This window comes from Hetaerina americana, unplaced genomic scaffold (assembly GCF_022747635.1).
Source record: "Hetaerina americana unplaced genomic scaffold, ioHetAmer1.1.p SCAF_7, whole genome shotgun sequence".
NCBI classification, from domain to species: Eukaryota; Metazoa; Arthropoda; class Insecta; order Odonata; family Calopterygidae; genus Hetaerina; species Hetaerina americana.
In genome coordinates, this window is record NW_027287316.1 from 10716826 (window position 1) to 10742293 (window position 25468).

A 25468-nucleotide genomic window follows, 5' to 3' on the forward strand; every position below is an offset into this window, starting at 1 on the left:
AACGACATTCACTCCGTAGTCACAAACAAGATACATTTATTTACCGACGATGCAGTGATTTAGAGAGATATCCGTAATCCTGAGGACACAGCAGCTTTATCAAATGATCGTCATTCTATGCAACGCTGGTGTGACCCTTAGTAATTTGAATGAAACTTAAAAAAGTGGGTAGTGATGAATTTTTTGAAAAAGAGCAATTCCGTCGATGAAATACTTAGGCGTTAATCTCACTCACGACCTATCCTGGTTGAAACACATACAGGGAATATATGCATAAGCTAACAAAAAATTAGGATTTATTAGAAGACTACTGGGTAAATGTGATGAATGGGCCAACGGGAAATATTATATATCACTAGTGAGGCCTCATTTAGAATATGCTGCTAGTTATGGGGTCCTCACGAAGTTGCATTGATTGCCGTATTGAATTGGGTGCAGCGTAGGGGAGCAAGATTTGTAAAACGTTGTTATGATAAACTTAGCAGCGTATCCAAAATATTAGAGGAGTTAGGCTGGAAATAACTCACAAACCGAAGGTTAAATTATAGATTAGATCTCTTGTTTTAATTGGAAGGAGGTTTCTTTAGCAGTGATGTTGAAAATGTATTATTACCCCCATCGTACTACGGTGGGAGAGATCATGTCAATAATATTAGAGATATTTAGTGTAGAACTGATAGATTTAAGATGCCATTTTTTTCCCGAACGAGAAGGGATCAGAATAACATTGTCCGACCGAGGCAGGGTCATATTCTGGTCAAAATTAGGCTGGTGTGTATTCACCTCCTGCCACACACCCTAGAGATGGCTTGCAGGGTACTAAAATAACTAACTGGCCATTGGCAAGCCAGTTCAATCTCAGAGTGCTGAATGAAGCAGCAATCGTGTGTGTATGGGTGTGAGGAGTGGATTAAGGAGAAGTGGGCGGCCCGGGGGGAGGGGTCCTTCGCAGGGGAAGGTCACTCGAAGGGCCTCGATTGACGGGGGCGGCGGTCGCATTCCAAGGCGTTGGCGGGGGCTACAAGTGGGCTGCCCGGCGGTCGGCTGCCGATTAAGGCTTAGGGAGGGAGTGGGAGGGTTTCCCTATGAGAGAGTATCAATGATAGCAGTCAGCTGTTCTCGGGCACCATCGACCGGGCTGCCGCATATAGTATGCGGATGCGGTCGGGTGCCGAAGCAGCCTCTGAGAGCACACCCCCTTGAGGACGTACCCGACCCCCCCTCCCGATCCCCCTGGGGGCCCTTGGACTCGTGAGGGTGTGTCACCAATTATCCTTCTCTTCCTCCTCTGCTCTTCTACGTACTTCCTTGTTCCATCTCCATCATCCGCCTCCTCCAGCATCAATTTGCAAAGAATTTCTATTCTCCTTATGTTACTACACATATGGCCCATTTCTCTGAGACATAAGATTGCCAAATACAAAAGCTTTAACTTTTAAATTAAACTTTGAGTTTGTGCTCGTAATTACGCTATTTAGCATACAATCTTAATTACAGAATTCTGGAAATCTGATCAGAAATCGCGTAATGCTGATGAATATTAGCATAATGTAAAAACTTTTCTGGAAGACCATGAAGATGATGCAGTACATTGAAACCGTTTGTGTAGTATATCAATATCCATGGGAAAGTTGTTATCATTTGGTCAATATCATGCTCGCATTCCATTCATATCACCCCTAAAACCGCAATGTGTTCGAATACGTTGAATATAAAAATTATTCAATTGTAAAAATCTAAAAGTTTACCCTTCATTTCTCACTGTAAGCTTTTGTATTAGTGCTTTATTTGATCGTATAGCGATAGGGTGCGTTTTGAAGACTCTAAAAATTTTATTCCTCGAAGTTTGCTGTCCTTTGGATTATTGGATATTAGAATTCCTCTCCATGACATAATCTGGCTCCGTAAATCATACCCTATTATTAAACGTTCGAAACTATTATTTGCTATTTCTCAATGCCTCCGTCGCTTTGAATGTTTCATTTCATTCCCTGCTATACGCCGACAGTCGGCTTGGCTCTTCCAGTACTGTGTCCCCCTCCCTGTTCACCTGGTTCAGTCATTTGTCCCCCTTCCTGGAGGTCACGTCATTTTAATGCGTATATCAAATGACACCAGCGAGGCTCGCGATGCCGGAAGTTGGGCCCAGCAATTGTGAGCCAATCTTTCGACGGCAAGGGCAGTAATTAATAGAGGACAAGTGGACTCTGGCTCCTGCAGTGACCCAATTAGCCGCCAGCCTCCGACTTAACGGGGTGGTCCCACTGCCGCGCTATAAATTACCACTCGCATAAATGCAATGCCGTATCTGCGACTGTATGACTCCGTCGTTTTCCTATTATCAATGGAAAATTCCCTTTATTTGTAATGCCTTAATCGAGCCCCTGAGTACGGTAAGAAGGCTCTTTAAAAAAGTGAAATCATAAAATTTGTTATTTAAAAGCATTCAACTTTATATTATAGTTAGCTAAATTTTTAATAGATAAGTGGTACAGGTTTCATTGATTTGACTTCATATTTTCGTCAAAGGCAGATTTTGAAAGGTGGAACATGTTTAGTTCCCTTACACCTGCTCCTAGTGATGAAATGCTTTTTGCATGACATTATTTCTTCTCTTTGGGGAAAAGGAAAAAAGTCACAAGGAGTTAGATCTGGTATAAAACGACAATGAGTAACTCAATGTATTCATTGATTGATGGAAAAATGAAAATATGAAGCGATGTAAAAAACTCGGCGGAGCATGGAAATACTGGGAGATAGTCCGCATCACGTCACAGCGACCGAACCATAGACCAGTATTATATTAAAGGCCTATGGACCGAGAGGCTCTGCCTTTCGGTCCATAGGCATTTAATAATACTGGACTTTAATATAATATTCGCTCTGCCACAGTGCACTTCTAGGCTTCTGTCTTTCACTTCAGTAAAGTACACTCCAAAGATTTCGATGCAAGTCTTGAAAATGTGATCCTATTTGTACTTTAAAATTGGTAAGACATGGTGCTTTGTTTTTTTTTGCATTTAGTATTATCAAGTAAGATCTCTTAAAACCCAACTTGCACTTTTAGTTCATGATATTGTGGCAACGGTCGAAAAAAAATGTTCGATTTGATGCTGTATTTTCAGATTTAAAAAATACTTTTTGACTAAGTTCCTCATTTGAAGTTTTTCCAAAATTTGGGAAGCTACGGAATACATAACAGACTGGATCCATCGATTTTTAGAGGGCCGCGAGGAAAGGCTCGTATCATCCAACGCAGTATCCTACATCCGAGTATCATCCGACAGAGTATGCGTCGCATCGGATGTCCCACAAGGACACCCACGGTTTTATCGGTCAGCTATTGTTCCTTTTATTATTCACATCAGTTCTCTTTTATTAATCAATGACGTCAGTTCTCAGATTTTCAGTAAACCCCGTCTATTTTCTGATGATGCAGTGATATTTAGGGACATATCCAGTCGTGGAAATAGGGAATGATAATCTATTGACCTAAAGGTGATCCAAAATTGGTGTGAGACACGGAAGCTAGAATTGAATTTGAAGAAATGTGCTTGAATGAATTGGAGTCGAGGAAGAGTATTTCACTCGAAAACACAATCATTTGGATGATTGCCCTTCGGTCTAACTTAAGTTTCTCCTTCTCGCAAACCACACTTCCACCTCAGCCATGTTTCTTTCTTCAATGCCATGCGTTTCTTATGTACAATGACCGGTGAAGGTGGGACTTCACTCACCGGGACGGTTTATACCTGCCCGCTTGGGCAGTCGATGAACATTTGTGTGTAGGATAAAGTCCTCTTCACTTTCTGCACTGTGACAGCATCGTCCGTGAGTGATGATCTTCAACTTCTTGGATCGTGTGCAAGGGACATGTGACCAGTATAAAAATTCCTTTCCCATCTCACAACTGTGTCATATAACAGGCTTTCATTTCCAGTAAAAGCTAACATTTCATCGTGGATTCATTGAGACCATACTGCGAGTTACTTCAACCTACTGCTCCCTGAAACAAAAAAAATCCACATTATGTTCATAAAGATGAATCAATACCAGCATAAATTTAACCCAGATGTCTTGGTTATTCCTTATCAATGATTCTTGAAAACCCATACCTTCGCGTGTCTCATTTTGAGTGAGTGCATGGTTATCGGTCTTTTGCATAAAAAAACTACAACTCTGGTTTAATCCTAATTTTATGAAAAGTATTAAAAATCAAAGTAATGAGAGAAATATTTGTGCAGATGCGAGCGTGATATCCTCCCCGAAGTTCAAATACCCTTTCTTTCATTCATTACCTACTGTGGGGGGGGGGGGGAAGTAGACGATTTCCAAGGTCATGAAACCCTACTTATCCCTATGCCATCGATGATCTTATTTCAAAGCAGACCAGCATGCTGCGTAAAGTACTTCACAAGCTAACTCGAAGGTCAGACCTGCGGGTTAGCTTGTGTTTACCTTGCAGAGCTATTTCTGTGTAATAAGCTTAGTGGCCTAGTCTTGCTCATCGCCCTTTATCCTCTTCTGCTTCGGTCATTCATTTCTGTAAGTGCCTTCCTCTACAACGATGAAAATGATACGCAGTTTGTTCGTGCTGTTTTGTTCCGCAGTGTCACTTGAAAACACTTACCGAGCCCCGAATAGCGAAGGTATCGGTAACAATGAATGATAAACGAAGAAAATTGTGGTTTTAGGTTCCTAGATGACCTCATCAGTCAACTGACAGATGTACTCGTGTCCACCATTGCCGATAATTTTCATGTTAGTATTATTAGCATATGCCTGTGTGTGAAATAAGATTATATAAAATTGAGCGATAAACCTAGCCAATTGCTTTTATTCACACCGTAAAAAAATGTAAAAATAATTAATTTTACCTTGAAATTTATATTGAAAGTTTTCACTATCACATTTTATTTTTTTTAAACTCCGCCAATGGCGACACACTTGTCTTTGGAAGATTTTCCGAGGTTCCTCTGACAATTACAGAAACGGAAGACATTATCAAAGACAAACTCGCATACTATGGCACTTTGTAAAAAGTTATAGCCGTTAAATAGATGGAAATAAAAACCTTATCAATTAAACTTTGGCCTATGACATGTTATTTACTTGACGTATATATAGTGATGTATATTTTCACAATAAGTGTCATCTCCAGCGACATAAAATTATCATTTTGTTACAATATCTGAGGGCACTTGCCGGGAAACCGAAAAGTGGCACAGAGAAAAGAACGCCAATGTGTGAAAATTAATGCGTGAATTTTGCAAACCTTATTTGTTGTCTTTCAAGTTGAGCCCTACTTCATTTATAAAAATCATCCTTCGGGTTTATTGCTGCGCTTATTGTTGAGCTCTTGTGCCGTCTTGTAGCTCTTCTAATAAAAAAAGATATTGGAATGGTACCAGATACCCAATCTGCACCCCTGTCACTTCCGATACTCTTTCTGGGGTAGGGGAGACAATCCCTCGGTAGCCTGCCGGGGCTGTCAGGGGATTTTCCCCCCTGCCTATCCTTGCTTTCCGCTTGAACAGTAATCTCTTTATTGACATGAGGTATTTTATAAAACAGGTCGTTTTGAGGATGCCTACAAAATGATCACTTTCCCTTTGAGTTCTTAAGCTAGCTAGACTTGCATTAATTTACACAGTATATTAGAACATTTAAAATATTCCAATGAATACTTGATACAGCAATGCACAGAGAGATTATATGCGCGCCATTAGCTAGGTTTACATTCTTTTACACAATGAATAAGAACAATTACAATATTACAATAAGTACATAATACAATAACGCACAGAGAGATGACATTCGCGCCATCTTCCTGCAAAAAAGTGGCCAGCGCTCTTCTTTTTGCAGTCGTTATGTTCCTTCTATTCCTTTGTGTTATTTTATTCCTTGAATAAAACTTGATTAACGTTATCAGTGTAGTCTTCATAGCAAAGGTCTCAATGTCTCTCTTTGGAATAACTTTTAAATTCTGTCTTCTTTCGGTTGAACATACTACAATTTATTTCGGTTTCACAATGTTAACTTCTCCAGTTCCTTCCGGATAGTGGAGTTCCTCACTTACTCCCATATGATAACTTAGATGCTCGTAGTTTTGGATTCCATATTATGCCAGATATTATATCTTTGCACCTCGAATTTCGGGCAGGCCTTAAATTCTATTTGTAATTGCGTCTTCCAAGTTGCAAGCTTCACATTTTTCTGAGGGCGATTTGCCAATTTTCTTGAGTTAAGCCCGGAAATTCCCATGTACAATTAATATCTGTGTTATTTCTTGACTGTAGTTTATTCTGATTTTGTGCCTGCCTAATATGCATGCGGTAATCTGGAAAGCGTGCCTTCCATTAGGAAGGTATACTTTCCGGATTGTTCTTGAAGGTATATGTTTCTGAATGGCATGATGAAAAGCTTTCATCAGATTTTTCTATTTGTTGGTATATATAAATGGGAAATGGGGTCCAAACAACATGGCGATACTTTTTCAGGTATTCTAGAATGGCTTCCACGCATTTTTCACTGTTGGCTTTTTTCAGCAGCATGATCTTTTTCCTTTTCTCCCTCAGTTGCCCGGCTTCAATGGAGAACGTTATCATTTTGTGTTCACTAAGTATTACACCCGGATTTACTTTCCATTTTCATATATCTCTGACCAGTCTGGTGCTGGTAATAGTGAGGTGGATGTTGGATTTTCCATTTGGTCCACTGAATGTAGGTGGATCGTTAAGAATATTATGAATGAAAAGGTCATTGTGTCCTACAAAATCCTTCATATCCCTTCCTCGGTCGTCGCTTCTAGAACTGAACCTTGTATCGCTTTTAGCGTTACTATCAACACACATCACCGTTTTCCTTACCTTAAATTATTAAAGAATTTTACCCAGATGGTCTAGGTATTCTTTGATGGCTTGACTAGGTGGGTAGTATGAACTCACAATAATGAAAGAGTCTTTTTGCGTCTTAATTTCCGCAATTACCGTGTATTGGTTCCTCAATTTCGGTATTTATAAGACGTCCAAACTGCCGTTGAATATTTATATTCCGGTGAAGAATTTCTGTATGGATGTACTTGTTATTGCTTTCATTTTTAATCTTATACCCGGAATTCTCCATGTTTCGGGGTTCTAGGGGCGAAATCAGCTCCTCTAATGAGTAGGCAATAATGTTTCTATTATTGAGACAACTATGTCGTGATGTATGCTCCCTGAAATAGGCCAGGGAAGATTTCAAGCGTATGCCTGCCAAACTGTCAAATATACAGGTGTTATATAAATACCAAATGGGAGAATTTTCAGTTAGCTATTTTAGTATTCCAATCAGCGGCGTGCACTTTAAGTTGTGGAGAAGAAAAGTTTGAAAATAAATTTGAGTTTTCTCTTTTATTATAGCTGCTTTTCAGTATTTATAAATATGATACTCTCAAGTACCACGTTTATTTTTCGGTAAAGCACCAAGTTTTCATATTTTTAGAGCTCACATTCCGATACTGCGGAAGGTGAGCTGTAATTTAATTTGCAATGTGGTGACGTATTCACGCAACTACAATTACTAGCTGCTACATTTACCAGCGGGTGGAAAGAGTAAGTGTTTAGTGACCCACTTGTGTTCTTACTATCTGAATTTTTGGAATAAAATTCGCTATCATGATCGTCAATCAATTAGTGGACAGAATTTGATGGTAAAGTTAAGGTAAAGGTCCTATTCCAAGCGTCTGAATTGGAGTAGAATGCTAGACAATGGAGTCTTATCAGGATCCGGACAATGGATTATCAGGTCATCAAACACAGATTAGATCACTGCAGTGAATTTTGGACTCATAGCAGTTGTGAGGAGGAGTGGAAGAGGGGATGTGAGGAAGGGCAAAGGTTTTTGTGGATGGGAGGAGTGTTAATATTTGGTTGGAGGGAGAGGGGAGCAGTGACCCCCAGCCTGATAGTAGTCCCCGACACAAAAGAAGTTCATAAGTCGTAAATATACCGGGCGATCAGCTTTCGTTGAACCTTTTACGTGCATAGCGTCGTAATCAGTATTTCAATCCAAAGATTGGTTGTAGCCGTTCATTTTTCCACCAATCTGATGCTACATAACTACCGGTAAGTCCCGAAATTATTTGAAGCCCACTCTATTGGGGGGTTAGGTGGTAGAAGAGACTCCACAGTTTCAATCTCGCCCCAAAATACGGACAACTATCTATCTACTGATCTCAAACGCCCTCATTCCTCACCCTTCCTCGTAGATATTTTCATTTTTTTCACTTTTTTTCGTATATCAAATAAATTTTATGACTTGTAAAATTAATACTTGTTTTCGAATCAAGTTTTCGGCTGGCATCCATTCGGATCAGCACGTCTTTCCGGGGTTTTTAGTGATTTTTTCCCTTTTCCTAACCGTTGAAACACCTGTCCTCTCCCTCATCCCTTACCCATCCCAACAGGTGATTAAACCCCCTGCCACACGCCTTTTTTAATTGATCGCAAAGTATTTATGTGGATGTAAATACTTTTCATCCTCTATTCTTTTGGAGTCCTTCTCGTTTCTATCTCCCTCTAGCGTTCTTAAGGGTTTAGTCTTTGTCTACAGCACCAATTTTCGGAGGGTGTTCCTTAGTCTTCGGTATGTCATTAAAATAGACCATGTCTCTCTAACCCATTGAGTACAGGATTCAACACAAATGCATTCGTATTAGGACTCGTGAAATCAAATAACCATTTAATCACGAGAAACATGCTTAATTTTGAATTGCCAGTTAAACAGTTTCAATGTTTCGGTGAGCCATTCAAATGCTTCCAACTGTGAACTAATTAACCAGACCAATCGGATAAGAATATGATTGGACAGCAAGCTTGCAAAGTTTTCGTTTATTGCAAATATAGTGGGAATTCAGGAAATTCCATTCACGCTATAAACGAATAAACATCTCGTCAGGTGATTCGTTGATAGAAGGATATGAAGGGTAATGTATAATGCAATACCAACTGAAATGACCGAGGAAGTTAGCCACACATATGTTATGCCTAGGTCCAATGTCACATTATTTCATTGAGATGAACTCTCTTTATTTTATTAGAAGTTAAAAGTATCAGCATCCATTTTTTCGAAGCGTTTATTCAAAGTTCGATAGTATGGTATCGTTCGTTGCTTATATTAAGGTACTGAGGCAATGCGGAATCACTTCCTCGACATCATGAGCTCAACAGTCGATAGTTTCATTTGAAGTAAATTTATAAAGCATAGCACGGAACCTAGGTGAGTTTTATTTGATAAACTTTGATATGATAAAGTGATCAACGTAGTAAATTATTGGAGGAACTTGTCTGAGAAAAACTAACGGAGCGAAGGTTATATTACAGATTAAATCTATTGCATAAATTGGAAGGATACCTCTTTAGCAACGATTTTGAAATGTATTATTATTCCCCATCCTACTACGCTAGGAGAGATGATGCAAATAGAATTTAGAGAGTTTGTGTGTACAACAGAAAGATTTAAGTTGTCATTTTCCTACGAACGATAAGGGATCAGAAAACGTTTTCCGAACGCCCTAGGGAGGAAAAATAATTGTTGTGTCAAAAGTAGTCTGATGTTTATTACCTCCTGTCACACGCTCTAACGGTGGCTTGCCTGGTCCCATGAATGTATGTATGAAAAAATAGAGGGGCTCCATGAAATTAATCTGCAAATTGAAATATTTAATGATAAATAAGAGTGTTTTACCTCTGCATTGAACTTATCTAGTAATTAATTAAAAAGTTTTAAGATGGAAGAAGGCATTTTGGTTTTTCACATAGATATTTTCATTACGACCTAGATTCCGTTACAGCGTAACATCTTCAGGTTACGCTGTAACGAAACCTTGGTCGTCATAAAAAAATTCTACGTGGAAAGGCAAAGTGTCTTCTTTCATTATGAAGGATTTTCACAATATTAAATCTGAAACTGTCTCATTTAAGAAGTATTAATCAAGGTTAGGTGTTTTAAAAATCATGAAATATTACACAACCATCTCCCACTTTTTATTTTTTTATTTGGCTACACGGTAGTGATATTCCTTGCTCTACTGAGGAAGTCAAGATGGAATCTAGCGATGATTATGAGTAAAGATGATGAAAATGGATTCCGTACGTTCATTTAAGGAAATCTCGAATAAATATGCATTCATTTTCCTCTAAGTGCATTCGTTCATATCCATTATACTATAGTACTATATGTACTATTAGAATACTTCACGAGTAGAGTTTGAATGATTCGATGATTACAATATTTCATCGAGTAAGTATATTTCCGCAGATTTTTCATTTCGGAATGCATTATATTTTTATTTGCCAAATCTTGTACTTTGTTTTCGATAAATAACTTGCCATACACAAGGGATTTTACCATCAAAAAAACCTCCAAGCCATGAATAACATTCTGGTACATTCCAGACTGCTAGGGAATGGGTGGGCTACTGACGTAGTATAAAGTTCACACCAACAAAGCGCCCGTATTTCTTAAAATGTGAAAACTTTAGAGGCGTAGAGCTCCTTCTCCCGCACAATTAAAATGAGTTTTTTTCAGGTCATTTTATGGCATTCTTGATATTTCACATGTTTTGGGCAATTTCCTCCAGGTTTGTGTTGGGCTGGAGGAGGTAAACAAATGCCAAGTAGGCTGTAATAACCTGACGTTTCGACAGGTAACTCTAAAAATGTTGGTTCAACTCGGTGAAAAGATCTAAAATCATATAGTATATAAAAAAAACCTAATTTACACGTTGATTGCACTGATGTACACTGCACAATCATCCAATCAGTGGTTCAACTGCTATGCCCTGCTACATTGTATAATCGTTAAGCTACGAGGGTATGTCAATAAATAAGTCGCAAACAGTCGCTTGACAAGCGCAGTAGCTGTTAAAAATATTTTATTGGGAACGCTTAAAACATCCACCGTATAGTTTTTACTTTGCCCCCAGTGATTTTTTTTCTGCTAAAGATCCTAAAAAATCATTTGAGTGTCTGACGGTTTGAAAATGAAGATGCTGTAGGCCGAAGAGGTACTCGTTGGCTTCGACAGCAAACAAAATACTTCTTTGATGCCGGCTATCAAGGACTTGTAATAATATTGTTGAGACGGGATATCTGAATGCACAGAGTGAATATGTAGAAGATTGAAATAAATTTAATGTAATTACTTTAATTACTATTGCCTCTATTCAGTTTTGCGAGGTATTTATTAACACACCCTCGCATATTCGGATTAGAGCTGTCATTTCACTTGCAAGAAGGCTGAAATTCATGGTGAAAATCGTGACCATTGTATTTAATTTTCCCCCTTTAAAAGCTTTTTTAAGACCTATGAAAAGGTTTTGTGGTAATTTTTTATAACGTCGTCAAGTGACGTCGACTGAAGGTTTCAACTCGATCGGGAACCCTAAAGGCTAACCCTGTGCTCAACTGCCTATCTACCCTCGCAGGGATGGCCGCAGATGCCTTGGGGCGTACCGAGGCGCCTCATCTCGCATCTCTGCTCACGGAGGCGCCGCCGTCGGTCGCCACCACGTTACCGTGGACCTCCCCCGGGACCCCCTTCCCCACTCGGAACTCCGTCGCCGCGGCCGCCATGGACGTGAAGACCTTCGGCGCCGTCGACTACACCGTGTTCGTGTCGCTGCTGGCGCTCTCCGCGTTCATCGGGGTGTACTTCGCCTTCTTCGCCAAGCAGAAGCAGAACACGACCCAGGAGTACCTGATGGGCGGCAAGACCATGGGCGTGTTCCCCATCTCCATGTCGCTCATAGCCAGGTGAGCTACAGAGAGCACCTCAAAGTGCACATCCCCGTTGCACCTCCCGCCACGTCGCCTTAGCGAGGGGTGCTTCCACGGGCACGAATCTAGAAGCTGCCCGTGCTATCCAGCAACTGCGGGACGGATTTTCCTCCCATATGACTACTCTTACCCGTGGCCATAATTAAAGAAGACAAAGCTATCAAATTTGTTTTAAAAAGTTAATATTGCAAATACACTAATTTTATTGTGTCTATAAATATCTGTTACGATGTTTTTAAGGATGATAATCTATAAAAGCCGATTATAACAAATTTCACCATTTCCAGAGAATATATGATTAAAATTTAAAGGAACGGTTCACACTTCTGTCTACCTTCACTACAAGGCACCTTGTCAAGGCGAATGATTTAATGTTGCATTGAAATGCATACTAGCCGATGACTCCGTTAAAGGTGACTGTTGCGGCATCTCCCGCAGTTTCATTGGAAGATAAAACATGTTTACAGAAGCTGTTTTGAAACCACCGTGATCAATAACATCAAAAAACTCTTTAGATTTCGTTATTGGTTCATCTCTTCGGTTCAATATTTCGCCCGAGAGAAGTTTCTCTCCCTTGTTTATCTCATTCTATACGATGGATGCTATTTTGATTAGCTACACATGAATGCTATAGGTCTATCACAAAAAACTTTTATTTTAATAGTAATTCATAATTCGTATATGCATTTGATAATGTTTATTCTAATGAAACAATTATGATACTAAATAAAACAGTTTCTGGCGTCACTTGGTGGAAATTCTTAATATTGCACTTACAATTAAACCACTTAGCTTTTCCACATAAAAACTTTTATTTACTGTAAATAAAACTTACTGTAGTGTAAATATTTACTATAGTGTAAATAAAAGTTTTTATGTGGAAAAGCTAAGTGGTTTAATTATAAGTTCAATTATAATACTATTTTATTTAACTTCATTCCATTGAGTAAAATATTTGATTTCTAATTTGGGGGCTGGTTATCTAGTACCATATTTGATGGCAACTCAATTCATTTAGTTTTCAGTGACTATTTTGGTGCCTATAATATTTTAGCCTTTTCCTGTGCCTATTTCCCGTCCCATTTGAAAATTGTAGTGCCTATAAATTCTCCCCCTCTTATTAAATCACATATCCTGCAGAGTTTTAATAGAAAAGTAGGAAAGATGAAAGGAGGCACGTGAAAGTGCCCGCTCACAGTTACTAACGCACGTGCCGAATCCTAAAAGCATTTGATTTCACATTAATAATCCATATATAAGCAGTCAGTAAAACCACCTATGCATTGGTCCACTGCATTGTTCAAGAGGAGACGTAATAACACGCAAAAATGTCACTTTTTTAATCGCTCCTGAAAATGCCCGCTATGATGAGAGGGAAATTTTGTGGCTTCAGAATGCTCCCCCCGGGCCGCAATCCCGAGAGGTTGCCTCGGCCGACGTGATTCCGTGGTGTGATTCCCTCTGGATAGTGACTCACCCCACTCTCGATCTGTTTCCCCATCCAGCTACATCTCCGGCGTGTCGAGCCTTGGTGTGCCCGCGGAGGTGTACACTTACGGCACCCAGTACGGTTTGGTGATGGGGGCCGAAGTCGCAGTGTGTATCTCAGTTGCTTACATTTTCATGCCCGTCTTCTACAAGCTTCAGTTAACGTCGGCGTACAAGGTATGTTGATTTTATACATTTATTACAATTCTACCGGTAAAGGTAGGTATTGGATTGGAAGAAACTAAACAACGGTCCAGCAATACCTTGCCTCTCCTTATAAACCTCACGCTAAAATTCGACACTGCACAAGCCCCTCTTCAATTCCTTCCTCCCTTCATTCCGTCCACCGTATCTGTTCTATTCCTCCTCTTCCTCGCTTACCTGACGTCAAGTCGCTCACCCTCTCTCAATTGCCAATCAAACCTCTCTGCCTCCATCTTTACTCCCTCCTTCTGATTTCTCCCAATGATCTTCTCCCACCTAGCACTGACACTTCCTCGTTTGTTTTCCTTTTTATACGTTTTTACCTTGTCTATCCTTCTCCACACCCACATCACAAAATTTTGCCTATTACGAGGGTCATCCGGAAAGTAGTACCCGTTCGTGAAATAAAGACACAAAAGTAAATATTAACAAACATAAAAAATTTTATTTGAAAGAGGATACTTTAAACTACTTCTCAACATAATCTCCAAGCAAATTAAGGCATTTGTCATAACGTGTGACAAGTTTCTATATTCCTGCTGCATAGTCCTTCGCCGCCAGCTCATTGAGATACGCGAGGGACCCATCTTGCACAAATTTTTGCATAATGCAGATGGTGTTTAACAATTTCATGAACAATTGTTCGAGAAACATTGGGAAAATGCTCACAGATGTCATCAATTGTGACGCGCCGATCGTTCCTCACGAATTCGTCAACTGAGCTCACCAGTTGGTCTGTAATGACAGACGGTCTCCCCGAACGCTCATCGTCGTGTGTGTTCCCCCTCCCCATGTTGAAGTTGCGACACCACCGCCGAACAGACGACTCGTCCATTACATTGTCTCCATACACCTCCTTTAATTGGCGATGAATATCACATGGGCGAACGTTTCTTGCATTGAGGAATTTAATCACTGCCCTCACTTCACAACTGGCGGCGTTCTCAATTTTTTTAAACATTGTAAACAATCACAGAAACAACACAGGCAATGCTAGCGTCACGCAACTTGGCTCAGAGAAGGCAGACAAGCCACTGAAGCTATCTGACCTCGTCCAGCGGCTACTCGCGTCGTCAGCACTTCATGCGGCACGAACGGGTACTACTTTCCGGATGACCCTCGTATTAAGTTTATACGACCATGAATCCGGGCTGTACAAATCTATTTTCCATGTAAAGGTTTTCGCCAATAATTTCAAATTAAACTTACAAAATGGTCCCTGTTGTCATTTTCATTACTCTAATGAAATTTTTTAGCCTAATTCAATTTCTCTTTTGATTCCTCAACTACCTTGGCCATTTGGATCCAAAATACTGCCGAGTCAGGTAAACTGTTCCACCTGCTCAGTTTTTCCTCTCCCAGTTTCTCTGCCGGCCTCGGTAGCGGCGGGGTAACGTCTTCGCCTATCAACCCAAAGGTCGCGGGTTCGATTCCCGCCTAGGTGGATTTCCTTCCATCTAGGGCTTGGTTGTATGTGATTGTCTTCAATATAATGTCTGTAATGTTGGTTAGGTGGAAGAAGGGACTATTAGTCTCAACCTCGCCTAATTAAGTCGATAAATAAATAAAAATAAAAAAATAAATTTTAACATTTAAACAAACCCCTCATAACCTTTACCTATTTTATTTTAATTCCCCCCCCTCACCTCTTGCACTGATTTTACCATGTACTTTACAAAAAATGCAGCCCCCATGGCTGAATGACCAACCAAAACTTGATCATCCGAAAACCTAGCTGATTTTTGGAATTCCCCACCGACCTTCTTTCCCCATCTCCAGTTATTCCCATGCCTCTTTCATCATTTCCTCCACATATACGTTGAATAGCACCAGTGATAATGAACAACCCTGTCTTACTCTTCTTCCTAACATTTCCCATTCCGACTCGCCCCTGAGCAGTCTGAGACATGTACACATGGATGAGTCTCATATCCCCCTTATTTACTCCGATTTGCTGCAGTACATTCATTTATTCCACCCAATTCACACAATTAAGCTCTTTTTGCATTCCGTAACGCAAGCAATTACATCCTGATTGTAATCTGTGTACCAATCTATTGGTGACCTCATTACTACCATGGAAGCACGCATGCCTCTTCCATTTCCTGAAAGCAAAATGATCATTCCCTAAGCAATCATTTTCCCTCATACCTGTCCTCTCATTGGTCATACTGAGAATCACTTTAGGCAGGTGCGAAATCAAAGCAGTTTCGAGGGAATGTTAGTCATCCCCGCGGCCTTATTTGATTTTAACCCTTGCAATACCCTTTCTCTTTTACCATCAAGTACGCCTGGCCCTAAGCTACCCTCATCTAGATCATAGTCTGTTTCCATGAACAACATTATTATTTTCGTTCATTATTAAGCTCGTAGCTATCCGAATGTCTTCATCATATAGTTCCTCTATTTATTCTTTCTATCTTTCATGAATCTTCCCTGGCTCAGTTGATATTTCTTATATCATATGTTTAACAGTGTCCTGCCTGAGAATCCTTTCCTTTATACTTCCTCAAAATGCTTCCTTTTTTCTGTATAGTGTACCCATTTTACCCCTTTGTAAATTTGAACTCTATTGCTTCCTCCCCACGGTATTTTCTTTTTCATAAATCTGGTTCTCTGGCTCTCCACAAAGTACCTCAAGTAAGGATTTGAACCCAGGCCCTCACGGTGGGAAGCCGATATGTTTAGCCACCGCACCATCCCGATCCCCTCAAAACTTCCTGTATTATCGTTTCGATCGAGACGTGTTTTAAATTCATAACTTAACGTCCTTGCTCCTCAAGAATTTCTTCTTCATTCTATCTTTTATTGTAAATAAATTATCTTTTTATCACGAAATAATTAATTGTGTTTTTAAAAGATATTAGTGCAAACATTATTCTTGATGCCAATTTTTTGTTGGCTTTGCAAATCCTCCTCTCACATGTACGACTTTTGTTTCAAAATTAAGTCTACTTTTTTTCTATTTGCAGTATCTTGAATTGAGGTACGATCAGAAAGTGAGGCTGCTATTGTCTGGGATATCAATCGTGACAATGGTGAGTTGATCGTAGTTTGGAAGTTTCATGGAAGTCAAAATTAATTTAATCACTTTTAAGATTCTCTATTAAATATTGAAGGCAGTTCATTTCGCATTATTCGCATAAGCCAGAAGCTTAAAGTGCTTAGTGAAAAGAATGCTTAAAATATTCCCTGATAGAATATGCTGTTTGTAAATTCACCAAGAGGAAATGAATGGTTTGAGGGATATTGCTTGTATGTTACAATGAAATTAAAACTTGAAACATAATTACGTCTTGTCGTTATGTAGAGTGCCACTGCCGATATCAACACATTGAGAGTCGTAAGAATCGGAAAATAGTGATAAAAATATTGATATAATGATTGGTATGATTTCACCTTAATTCCTTCAGATTTGGGATTAATGCGAATTCATTAAAGTATTTTCACCTTGGGTTGCGTCACCAACGCTGAATGCGTAGAGGAACCAACTCCCCACGAAGCTTAAAAGCTTGGTTTTGCTTTCCAACGTCAACATACTTCATCAGACTTAGTTTCAACAATCTAAAATTCAGAATTCACGCTTCCAATTGAACTGCCGAGCTATTGGATTAGAAATTCAGGCATTTAATATTACATCTCTCGCAGTTCATGATCACAACATAAAGGGAAGCATGAAAGTGGCAAAGGATTATCTCCACCAATCCAAACTTCTACCTCTCGCTATATTCGTAGCTAATAGCAATGTGTTGTGGGATTTTTTTACTGGAGTATAGGTAGATTTAGCGTGCAGCGCGCTCGATTTAATTCCACAAAATGTAGAATGATAAAGTGTTTGGTGATCAATATTTGATTAGGAAAGACAACACTTGATTGCTTGTCCACCTTCTCCTTTCACCCGTTTCCTTGACGCGCGCGAGACGACCCCCCCTCCCCCGCTCCCCTTCCTTCCTCCCCACTTCCCTTCCGTCTCCCTGACGACCGCGTGGCTCACGGCCATATGCAGCGGATTTCTCGGATTGCGCTAGTCTCTAAAGCTCTAAGAATGCACTCCAACATTTTATTATTTTTCCTTTTCCCACTCGTGTTTTTTTAAATTTGGATTCTGGCGGTAAACGGCATCTTAAAAATGGAGATTAGATTTAAATTTTGGTAATATTTTAGGAAGACAGTCGAATTCCACATCAAAATGTCTCCTATGTCTGTTGGGATAAATTCGAATAAGGGAGGGCAGGTGGACGTAAGCAATATTGAGGGGCAACAGAAATCTGAAAGCTATGTTGGGGGAAAAATTCTGGGAAAGCGAAGTGTATGGAGGAACAGAATAAGTAATTTGGGTGAAATTAAGGGAGGTATAATGAATATTCCGAGCTAATGAATGAGTTAATTTAACTGATACCATGAGCTAAGGATATTTTGTGTAATATCAGTTGCGCTTAGTAGTACAGTGGTGTGTAGAGGTATGTTTTATCAAAAATTGACCCTATGCTAGTCCTGATAATAATCAGCGGATATATTTTGATCAAAGGGGATCACACGCAAGAAACCGCGTTGATATGATGCACGGATTATGACAGTTGCGGGTTTTCAGCGTGATCGCGATTTTGCGGTGCATCTGGTTGGTTGTAGTAAGGTCGCGTTCCAGTGTGATCAAATTTTGCTTGCTAATTGAGCTTTTCCTGTTTCAGGTTCTCTACATTCCTCTGATGATCTATGTGCCGGCTCTGGCATTTAGCCAAGGTGAGTATTGAGGGGAAAATGTTTCCCAACCGTTTTCAAATTCCATGTGTTCCAGAATAGATTATGCCTTATAAGTAAGGATTGCGTCGGTCTCACGATTGATGAAGTAATATTTTTGTCTTTACAGTTTCTGGAGTCAACATCTACGTAATATCCCCGGTGATATGTGCAGTTTGTATATTTTACACGAGCTTGGTAAGAAAAATTCATTTCACTAATTCTGAATACGATTATTTACTTACGCTCATAAATTGTTTACCCTCCGGAAAAACAATAATATCAGTGTTAAATAATTTAAAAATCAATTTTATTAATTTTATTTCAAAATCATATAAACAAACAGTTATTTTTACCTCATTGTTATGAATGAATAACTTCTATATTAAATTTCTGATTGACTTTTTGATACGTCTTGGGTCTAAAGTAAACTGGTTCGCCTCGTTTCTGGTAAAACTAACTAAAAATAGATTTTGGTTTTGAAAATTTAAGTTCCATGCTAAAAAAAATGATCGAAAACTTTTGTCCATCACTCTGGCCATGTTGCGTGCTTCATTCTCAATTAGGTTCATTTAGAGAGTCCTGAAACCTCTTAATTACCGATTGCCGTCTGTTCTTCTTAGTTCGACCTCAATGTTTGCCCTTTTTCATTATCTAATCACAAACTAAAGCATTTCATAAAAGTCAATCCCACCCGACGTGGGAATTTTTTCCCAGCTGGAAAATTGCCTCAAACTTGAATACAGGCAAACGGGTACGGAAAGCCGCTACAATACACATTGAGACTTAAAATAGACATATTTTACGACGACACAGCTCACAAAACATTATCGCCTTCATGATATGTTGCAGCTGAAAACAATTGGTACTGCCTGCGTAATTTATGCTAATAATAGTCATGTTGCCGATTAGAAATGGGGCCTGTTCCCAATTCCGCAATTGGACCCTGACGACTATTTCAAAACCTATTGAATTCTTAAGCACTTTCCACCTGCCTTAAATCCATTTCCCTATCTTCTTTTCTTCCTCTTCAGTCGTTGATGTTTTACAAGTATTTATAACCCCCATGCTATGATCATAAATCCTTGTAACCCTTTACCAAATAATCTTCCGCTTATCTTGTCTTACAGCATCCCACTATCTCTCTCAATATATCCTTCATTCATTTTCTGTATTTGTCAAAATTTTCTCACAATACTTCACCCCTTCGTCGCCGTAACTCTTGATTCATTCTCCACCAAACTTGCCCTCTCAATTCTTTTTCACAACCTCGTATCAAAAACTTCCTAATCTATGTTCGTCCTCTTTTCTCCAAAGTCACATTTCAATTGAGTCCCAAAACCTATTCTACCTATCTCCTTATTTAAATGTCTCTACTTAGACCTCGTGTCATGTACTCATTCCACTTAAATATTCTTCCTATTTATTTTGCTGACACAATTTATCCTAATTATCATGCTACTACTCACATTTTTTAAAAACATATGTGCTTAACTCTGAAGCATTCAATGGCTCTACCTTTACAACGTCTCTTCTCTTAGTAATCTCTTCACCCTTGTTTTCTCTTGACTTATCTTCATTTTACATACAATCAAAGATTGTTTAAATACTGCCGAAATACCATATATCCAGTCTGTTGTCCGACCAGTGAGCCAAGACTTGGTCAATCACGAATCGATCCAATTTACTCAGCCCCCAACAGCCTTCATACCTCCCTCTTCAATGCCTCCCTAACCATCTCCTCGGTATAAAAAGTGAACGCGATGACGGAATCCTGCATTACTCCCAGGCTTATCACTACCAATTCTAATTTTACATCAAATACAGTATTATTTTACTGAGCTGTCTTAGCCATACACACGTTTAGAACAGTCCCCTATGTCATTTTGCTCCATCCTTTCGACATATAATCATGCACGTATCTGGTCTACTCCGCTTTGCTTAACGCCTTATCGGGATATCCGTTGTGTTCAAACATTTAAACCAGGAATGATGTAGCCTCTCATGGGTCCAACCATTCTTCCCTTTTATCATTAATCCTACCAAACGGAATTAGAATCTGCCCTCCTCACCGCCAGCGAAATCGACCTTTGAAATAAGTGAGAAAATGTTTTACGTAATACCGATTCTATCTGATCCATAGGAGTAATTAATAACACTATTAATAGTGGTGCTTACAGTTCATATATATAAATAAATAAATATATATACATATATATATATATTTATATGTATACGGCACTATAAATAAGACTATATATAGTCTTATTTAATGAAGGCCTCGGAGAAGGTCGAAAGCTTAAACAATTTACAATGTGAATGTCCTTTTAAGTGTTACTATTTTATTTGTGTCCTATTGTGTCCTCCAAAATTTATAATATATATATATACATATATATATACATATAAATATATATATATATATATATATATATATATATATATATATATAAATCCTTCCCCGCACTACAACCTTGACGTGGAGCTGTGCTGGCGGGAGTAATAATAATTGCTCTTGGTAGGGTCACCCATGCGAGATAGGTTGAAGGTTAGGAGCCAGACGAAAGGTAGATAAATATATATACATATATATATATATATATATATATATATATATATATATATATATATATATATATATATATATATCTCAGTACTATTGTTTCTTCCGAGGAAGACGGAGATAAATTCCGTCAAAATTATTAAGAAATAACGTGTGAGTGTTCTTTTTATGTGTTCTTATATTGTTTGTTGCTGTCCAAGTTTTTTATACAACGCTTCCGTGTTACTTCGACGAAATAATATAATATATATAAATGTATGTATATATATGTGTATATATATATATATATATATATATTTATTTATTTATATGGGCATGTATCCCTATGGAGGCAGATATCATTTTAAGGCGCAGCAATCACTAAAAACCTACTCTCAGTCATCCAATGCATGGGAGCAAACCTTGCACAGCGAGTATAAGGGAGTGTTTGCTTTCGTAAAAGTAATCTGACCGTGATGATTTACCTTTCACTTTACACTGTCATTTATCTTTACAGCTGTTGCAAAAGTACCCTTAATTTTCTTACGCAATACGTGGTGAAACTACCCAATAGGTCTGAATAGAGTTTTAGATAAGGTCCCTTTCCATCCATATAATACCTGATAGTGAAACAGAAGGCTTTGAATGTATGGCCCTCTCGCTTTTGGGGTCTTTTTTCGGGGAAGATCACTTTTTTGGGGGAGCAATTTTTTGGGGGGCACGATTCCTCACGATCCTCGCGGTGGCTCTGTTGCAGGGAGGTCTGAAGGCGGTCGTGTGGGCGGATACGGTGCAGTCGTTCAGCATGTTGGCAGGCGTGGTGATGGTCTGCGTGATGGGCACGATTGGCGCGGGCAGTGTGGCCAACGTGTTCGAAAAAAGCTACCAAAGCGGACGCCTCGAGTTCTTCAAGTGAGTACTTTAAACATTTCTTCCTCCATTGAGTATGCTTAGTACGAGGGTCATCCGGAAAGTAGTACCCGTTCGTGCCGCATGAAGTGCTGACGACGCGAGTAGCCGCTGGACGAGGTCAGATAGCTTCAGTGGCTTGTCTGCCTTCTCTGAGCCAAGTTGCGTGACGCTAGCATTGCCTGTGTTGTTTCTGTGATTGTTTACAATGTTTAAAAAAATTGAGAACGCCGCCAGTTGTGAAGTGAGGGCAGTGATTAAATTCCTCAATGCAAGAAACGTTCGCCCATGTGATATTCATCGCCAATTAAAGGAGGTGTATGGAGACAATGTAATGGACGAGTCGTCTGCTCGGCGGTGGTGTCGCAACTTCAACATGGGGAGGGGGAACACACACGACGATGAGCGTTCGGGGAGACCGTCTGTCATTACAGACCAACTGGTGAGCTCAGTTGACGAATTCGTGAGGAACGATCGGCGCGTCACAATTGATGACATCTGTGAGCATTTTCCCAATGTTTCTCGAACAATTGTTCATGAAATTGTTAAACACCATCTGCATTATGCAAAAATTTGTGCAAGATGGGTCCCTCGCGTATCTCAATGAGCTGGCGGCGAAGGACTATGCAGCAGGAATACAGAAACTTGTCACACGTTATGACAAATGCCTTAATTTGCTTGGAGATTATGTTGAGAAGTAGTTTAAAGTATCCTCTTTCAAATAAAATTTTTTATGTTTGTTAATATTTACTTTTGTGTCTTTAATTCACGAACGGGTACTACTTTCCGGATGACCCTCGTACTTGTAATTTGAGGTGCTGTTTATCACTTCTTTGTAAATGTTAAGGGTACCAATATCTCGAGTGTCTCTGGAAGAAAAGTATATGATATGTATTCATTGTTTCAAATCTATGTATTGGTACACCACTTTCACGGGGAATGCAATTAAATAATCGCACAAAAACAAATTATTCATCTGGAAGCGTCACGATACAATGAATTTCCTTAAGCAATAATTCACTGCTATTACGAAAATAAATGTTCACGACATAGAATTAGAAGTTCTTGCACGGTATATATCCAGATAAAAATTATATCTACTCCATAAAGGCAGCATTTTCAGAGAAAGTGCCTTAAATTTTACGAAGAACTCTCGAAAAATTTTTAAAAGTCCTGTCTCCGATTGAAATAGAGTGTTCCCAGAGCTTTTTAAGCAGGAAGGAGTGGAATTATTTATCATAAAATACTAAATGGTGGATGAGAGTATGGAAAAGTGGAAATATACGCGTAATCTAAATAGTTCCAGTATGTTTGTTAGCCTACCGTTCAAGGTAGGATTTAGGTGGACACATGCACCCCACCCCAATGTCACCCCACACTAAAATAAACCCTTCTTCATCTTCGTATGCTTCTTTCTCTTTCCTCACTTCATTTTCTCAAACATCTCTATCCTATTCCTACACCTTCCTTGCTTGAAAAACGTTTTCCCTTCACATATCATAGTCTTCAACATTCGATCGCCAATTAAAATTCTGTCTCCATCTACCCTGCCTCCTTTGAATTCCTTCCATTAATCCTCTCTCCTCTTCCCGCTATTTCAATTTAATTTATTACCGTCGAGGTACTGGTTATTTTTTTGCTCTGTATTTTTTCTGGGAAGAGGTATTCTTCATTGCGGGGAAGCGTTAAATGAAATTTCCTCTTCAATTTGTTTTATTAATATTTTCTTTATGAACGCTTATTCGTGCAATGAAAGCTTTCTTTACTCGACAAAAATCCGCAGATGCGATTTCAGCAGGATTGCCCGTTTCAAGCTCTTTCTATTCCATAAACATCCGCCTATGATTTATATTGCTGAACTTTAGGGCAAGGGTCACCCAAACACGTAAAAGAAACACCACGGTTTTTTACTCCACAAGTAGAAGTTTATTCTTTATGTGTGTAATGTCCCCCCTCCTCTCCCCTCTGATCCCCTCCCACCGCGAGAGAATTTCCTGATGTCCAGGTACCCCTATGTTGGCGGTCTATAATTATACACTGAAGAACGTAAATCAGTGACCAAGCCTATCCCACCTGGTCACCCCTTGACCTTGTGAATTAGCTAGCTCTCTACTGTATGCTCACCAAAAATACACACCGTGAGTTACCTAAATGGGTGGTATATTCGCTCAATCACTTCTAGAGCAAAAAAAATCCAGGTTTTGAAAAAGTCAGTTTTCATCGACAGCGATGGTGTGGTAATGAAAATCTGTTTATCGAATATTATTTTTAGTATCTCAAGCAGTTCAGTCGATTGTAACAGTAATGCTGGAATACCATTTTTACATTAATTATTAAAAAATGAGAGATGGTATGAACAATTAGCGGTCTGTTTTCGAGTTGTCGATCCTGGAGCAAATTTTGATTTTTAAGAACTGCACACTGATGTTTCGGTCAATTAGGCGACCATCAACGGGAGTTAGAATTTGACAACGGAGGAAACAAGAGTAACGAAGTATTGTCCGTGGTCAAATGGCCAAATCAAATACTTATTCCTCACTCTTGGCTATATAGGATTGACACCTTACAAAATGTAATAATTGCATAATGAACAACTCTGTAACACGATTTTGTTAATATTTTGGCGCCGTGTTATTCAATCGTATGAACTCGAAGAGTGGTCTTACATATTTCTTTTCATAGCTCATTGTAAAAAAATTAATATTAAATTATATTAGTAGTTTCATTTGTAATGTATGTATGGCACAAGTTTAGTTGATTTGATTCTGGTATTGCGTCCGCTACAGCCGCTGCAATTTGAAATACATTCACATTCAGTTTGCCCACGGAAACGATAGATGTATCGCGAGGGAAGCTGCATTGAAATACTGCCTTAACTTATAATACATAGCACATCCACTTAGGCCTAGTTAATATTACAGATAACTTCAAGAGAGCAGTTTATTTCCGATAGTATGTATAGCTAGACGGTGGTTTTAAATATTTAAAGACAGGAGACAAACAGTTTTTTCAACCGAGGAAGGTTGATTCGGAGCTCCAGTGAAAACACTTACGTAAGTAAACATTAAAATTACTGCTGCCACTGTAATAAAGACCACCAAATAAGGCTAAAAGCACTCTAAAAATGTTGACCGATGAGTCCGCCCAACCATTAACACAACCACGGTAACAAGAGAACTGACATATGAGACGTGTTTATGCGCGGTGGGTTTTGAAACTTCTGATACCCGAACCACAGGGAGTTTGCGCGCATGTGTTTCTGCGGTTTAAATTCATGTTACAGGAAGATAAGTAGTATCTTTCAAAGTTTATAACAACAGATGAAACTTGGCTAACTTATTTTTATCATGAGAGGAAACAACAAAGCTCTTTGTGGAAATCTCCGGTATCACCAGCACCAAGGAAAGCCAAAGTTGTGACTTCTGCTGTGAATGGTATTCAATTCATAATTCAATGCATGAATACGTAAGAAACGTAAGAACAGATTCACATTGAATGCACTGAAAATTTTTCAGGACCACCTCAATCACATATGACAACATTCCAACGCGACAGGGCAGATGGTGCACCACGATGATGGACAGTTGCACATCGCAAATGTGGTCTCTGGATATCTTGCAAAAATCAATGTTAAGTGTGTTTTGCATTCTCCCATTGATCCGAACCTAGGCTCATTTTTCTTGTACCCCAATGGGAAGAAACTCCTTCGTGAAAAGCATTTTTCATTTCCAGAAGCTGGAATAGGTAACGGTGGGAGACGTTGGTTGAA

General features: G+C 39.2%; 1 protein-coding gene across 1 annotated transcript in view; it reads left to right on the plus strand.

Moving 5' to 3' along the window:
* LOC139696747 (sodium-coupled monocarboxylate transporter 1-like) overlaps positions 1-25468 on the plus strand; it is a 56928-nt gene that overhangs the window by 14084 nt on the left and 17376 nt on the right. The window contains exons 2-7 of the mRNA XM_071595586.1: positions 11468-11795; positions 13325-13484; positions 16484-16549; positions 18200-18251; positions 18379-18446; positions 21548-21702. Of these exons, the coding sequence (XP_071451687.1) occupies positions 11470-11795; positions 13325-13484; positions 16484-16549; positions 18200-18251; positions 18379-18446; positions 21548-21702 (827 nt within the window). The 5' untranslated portion in view covers positions 11468-11469. The remainder of the gene's footprint in view (positions 1-11467; positions 11796-13324; positions 13485-16483; positions 16550-18199; positions 18252-18378; positions 18447-21547; positions 21703-25468) is intronic.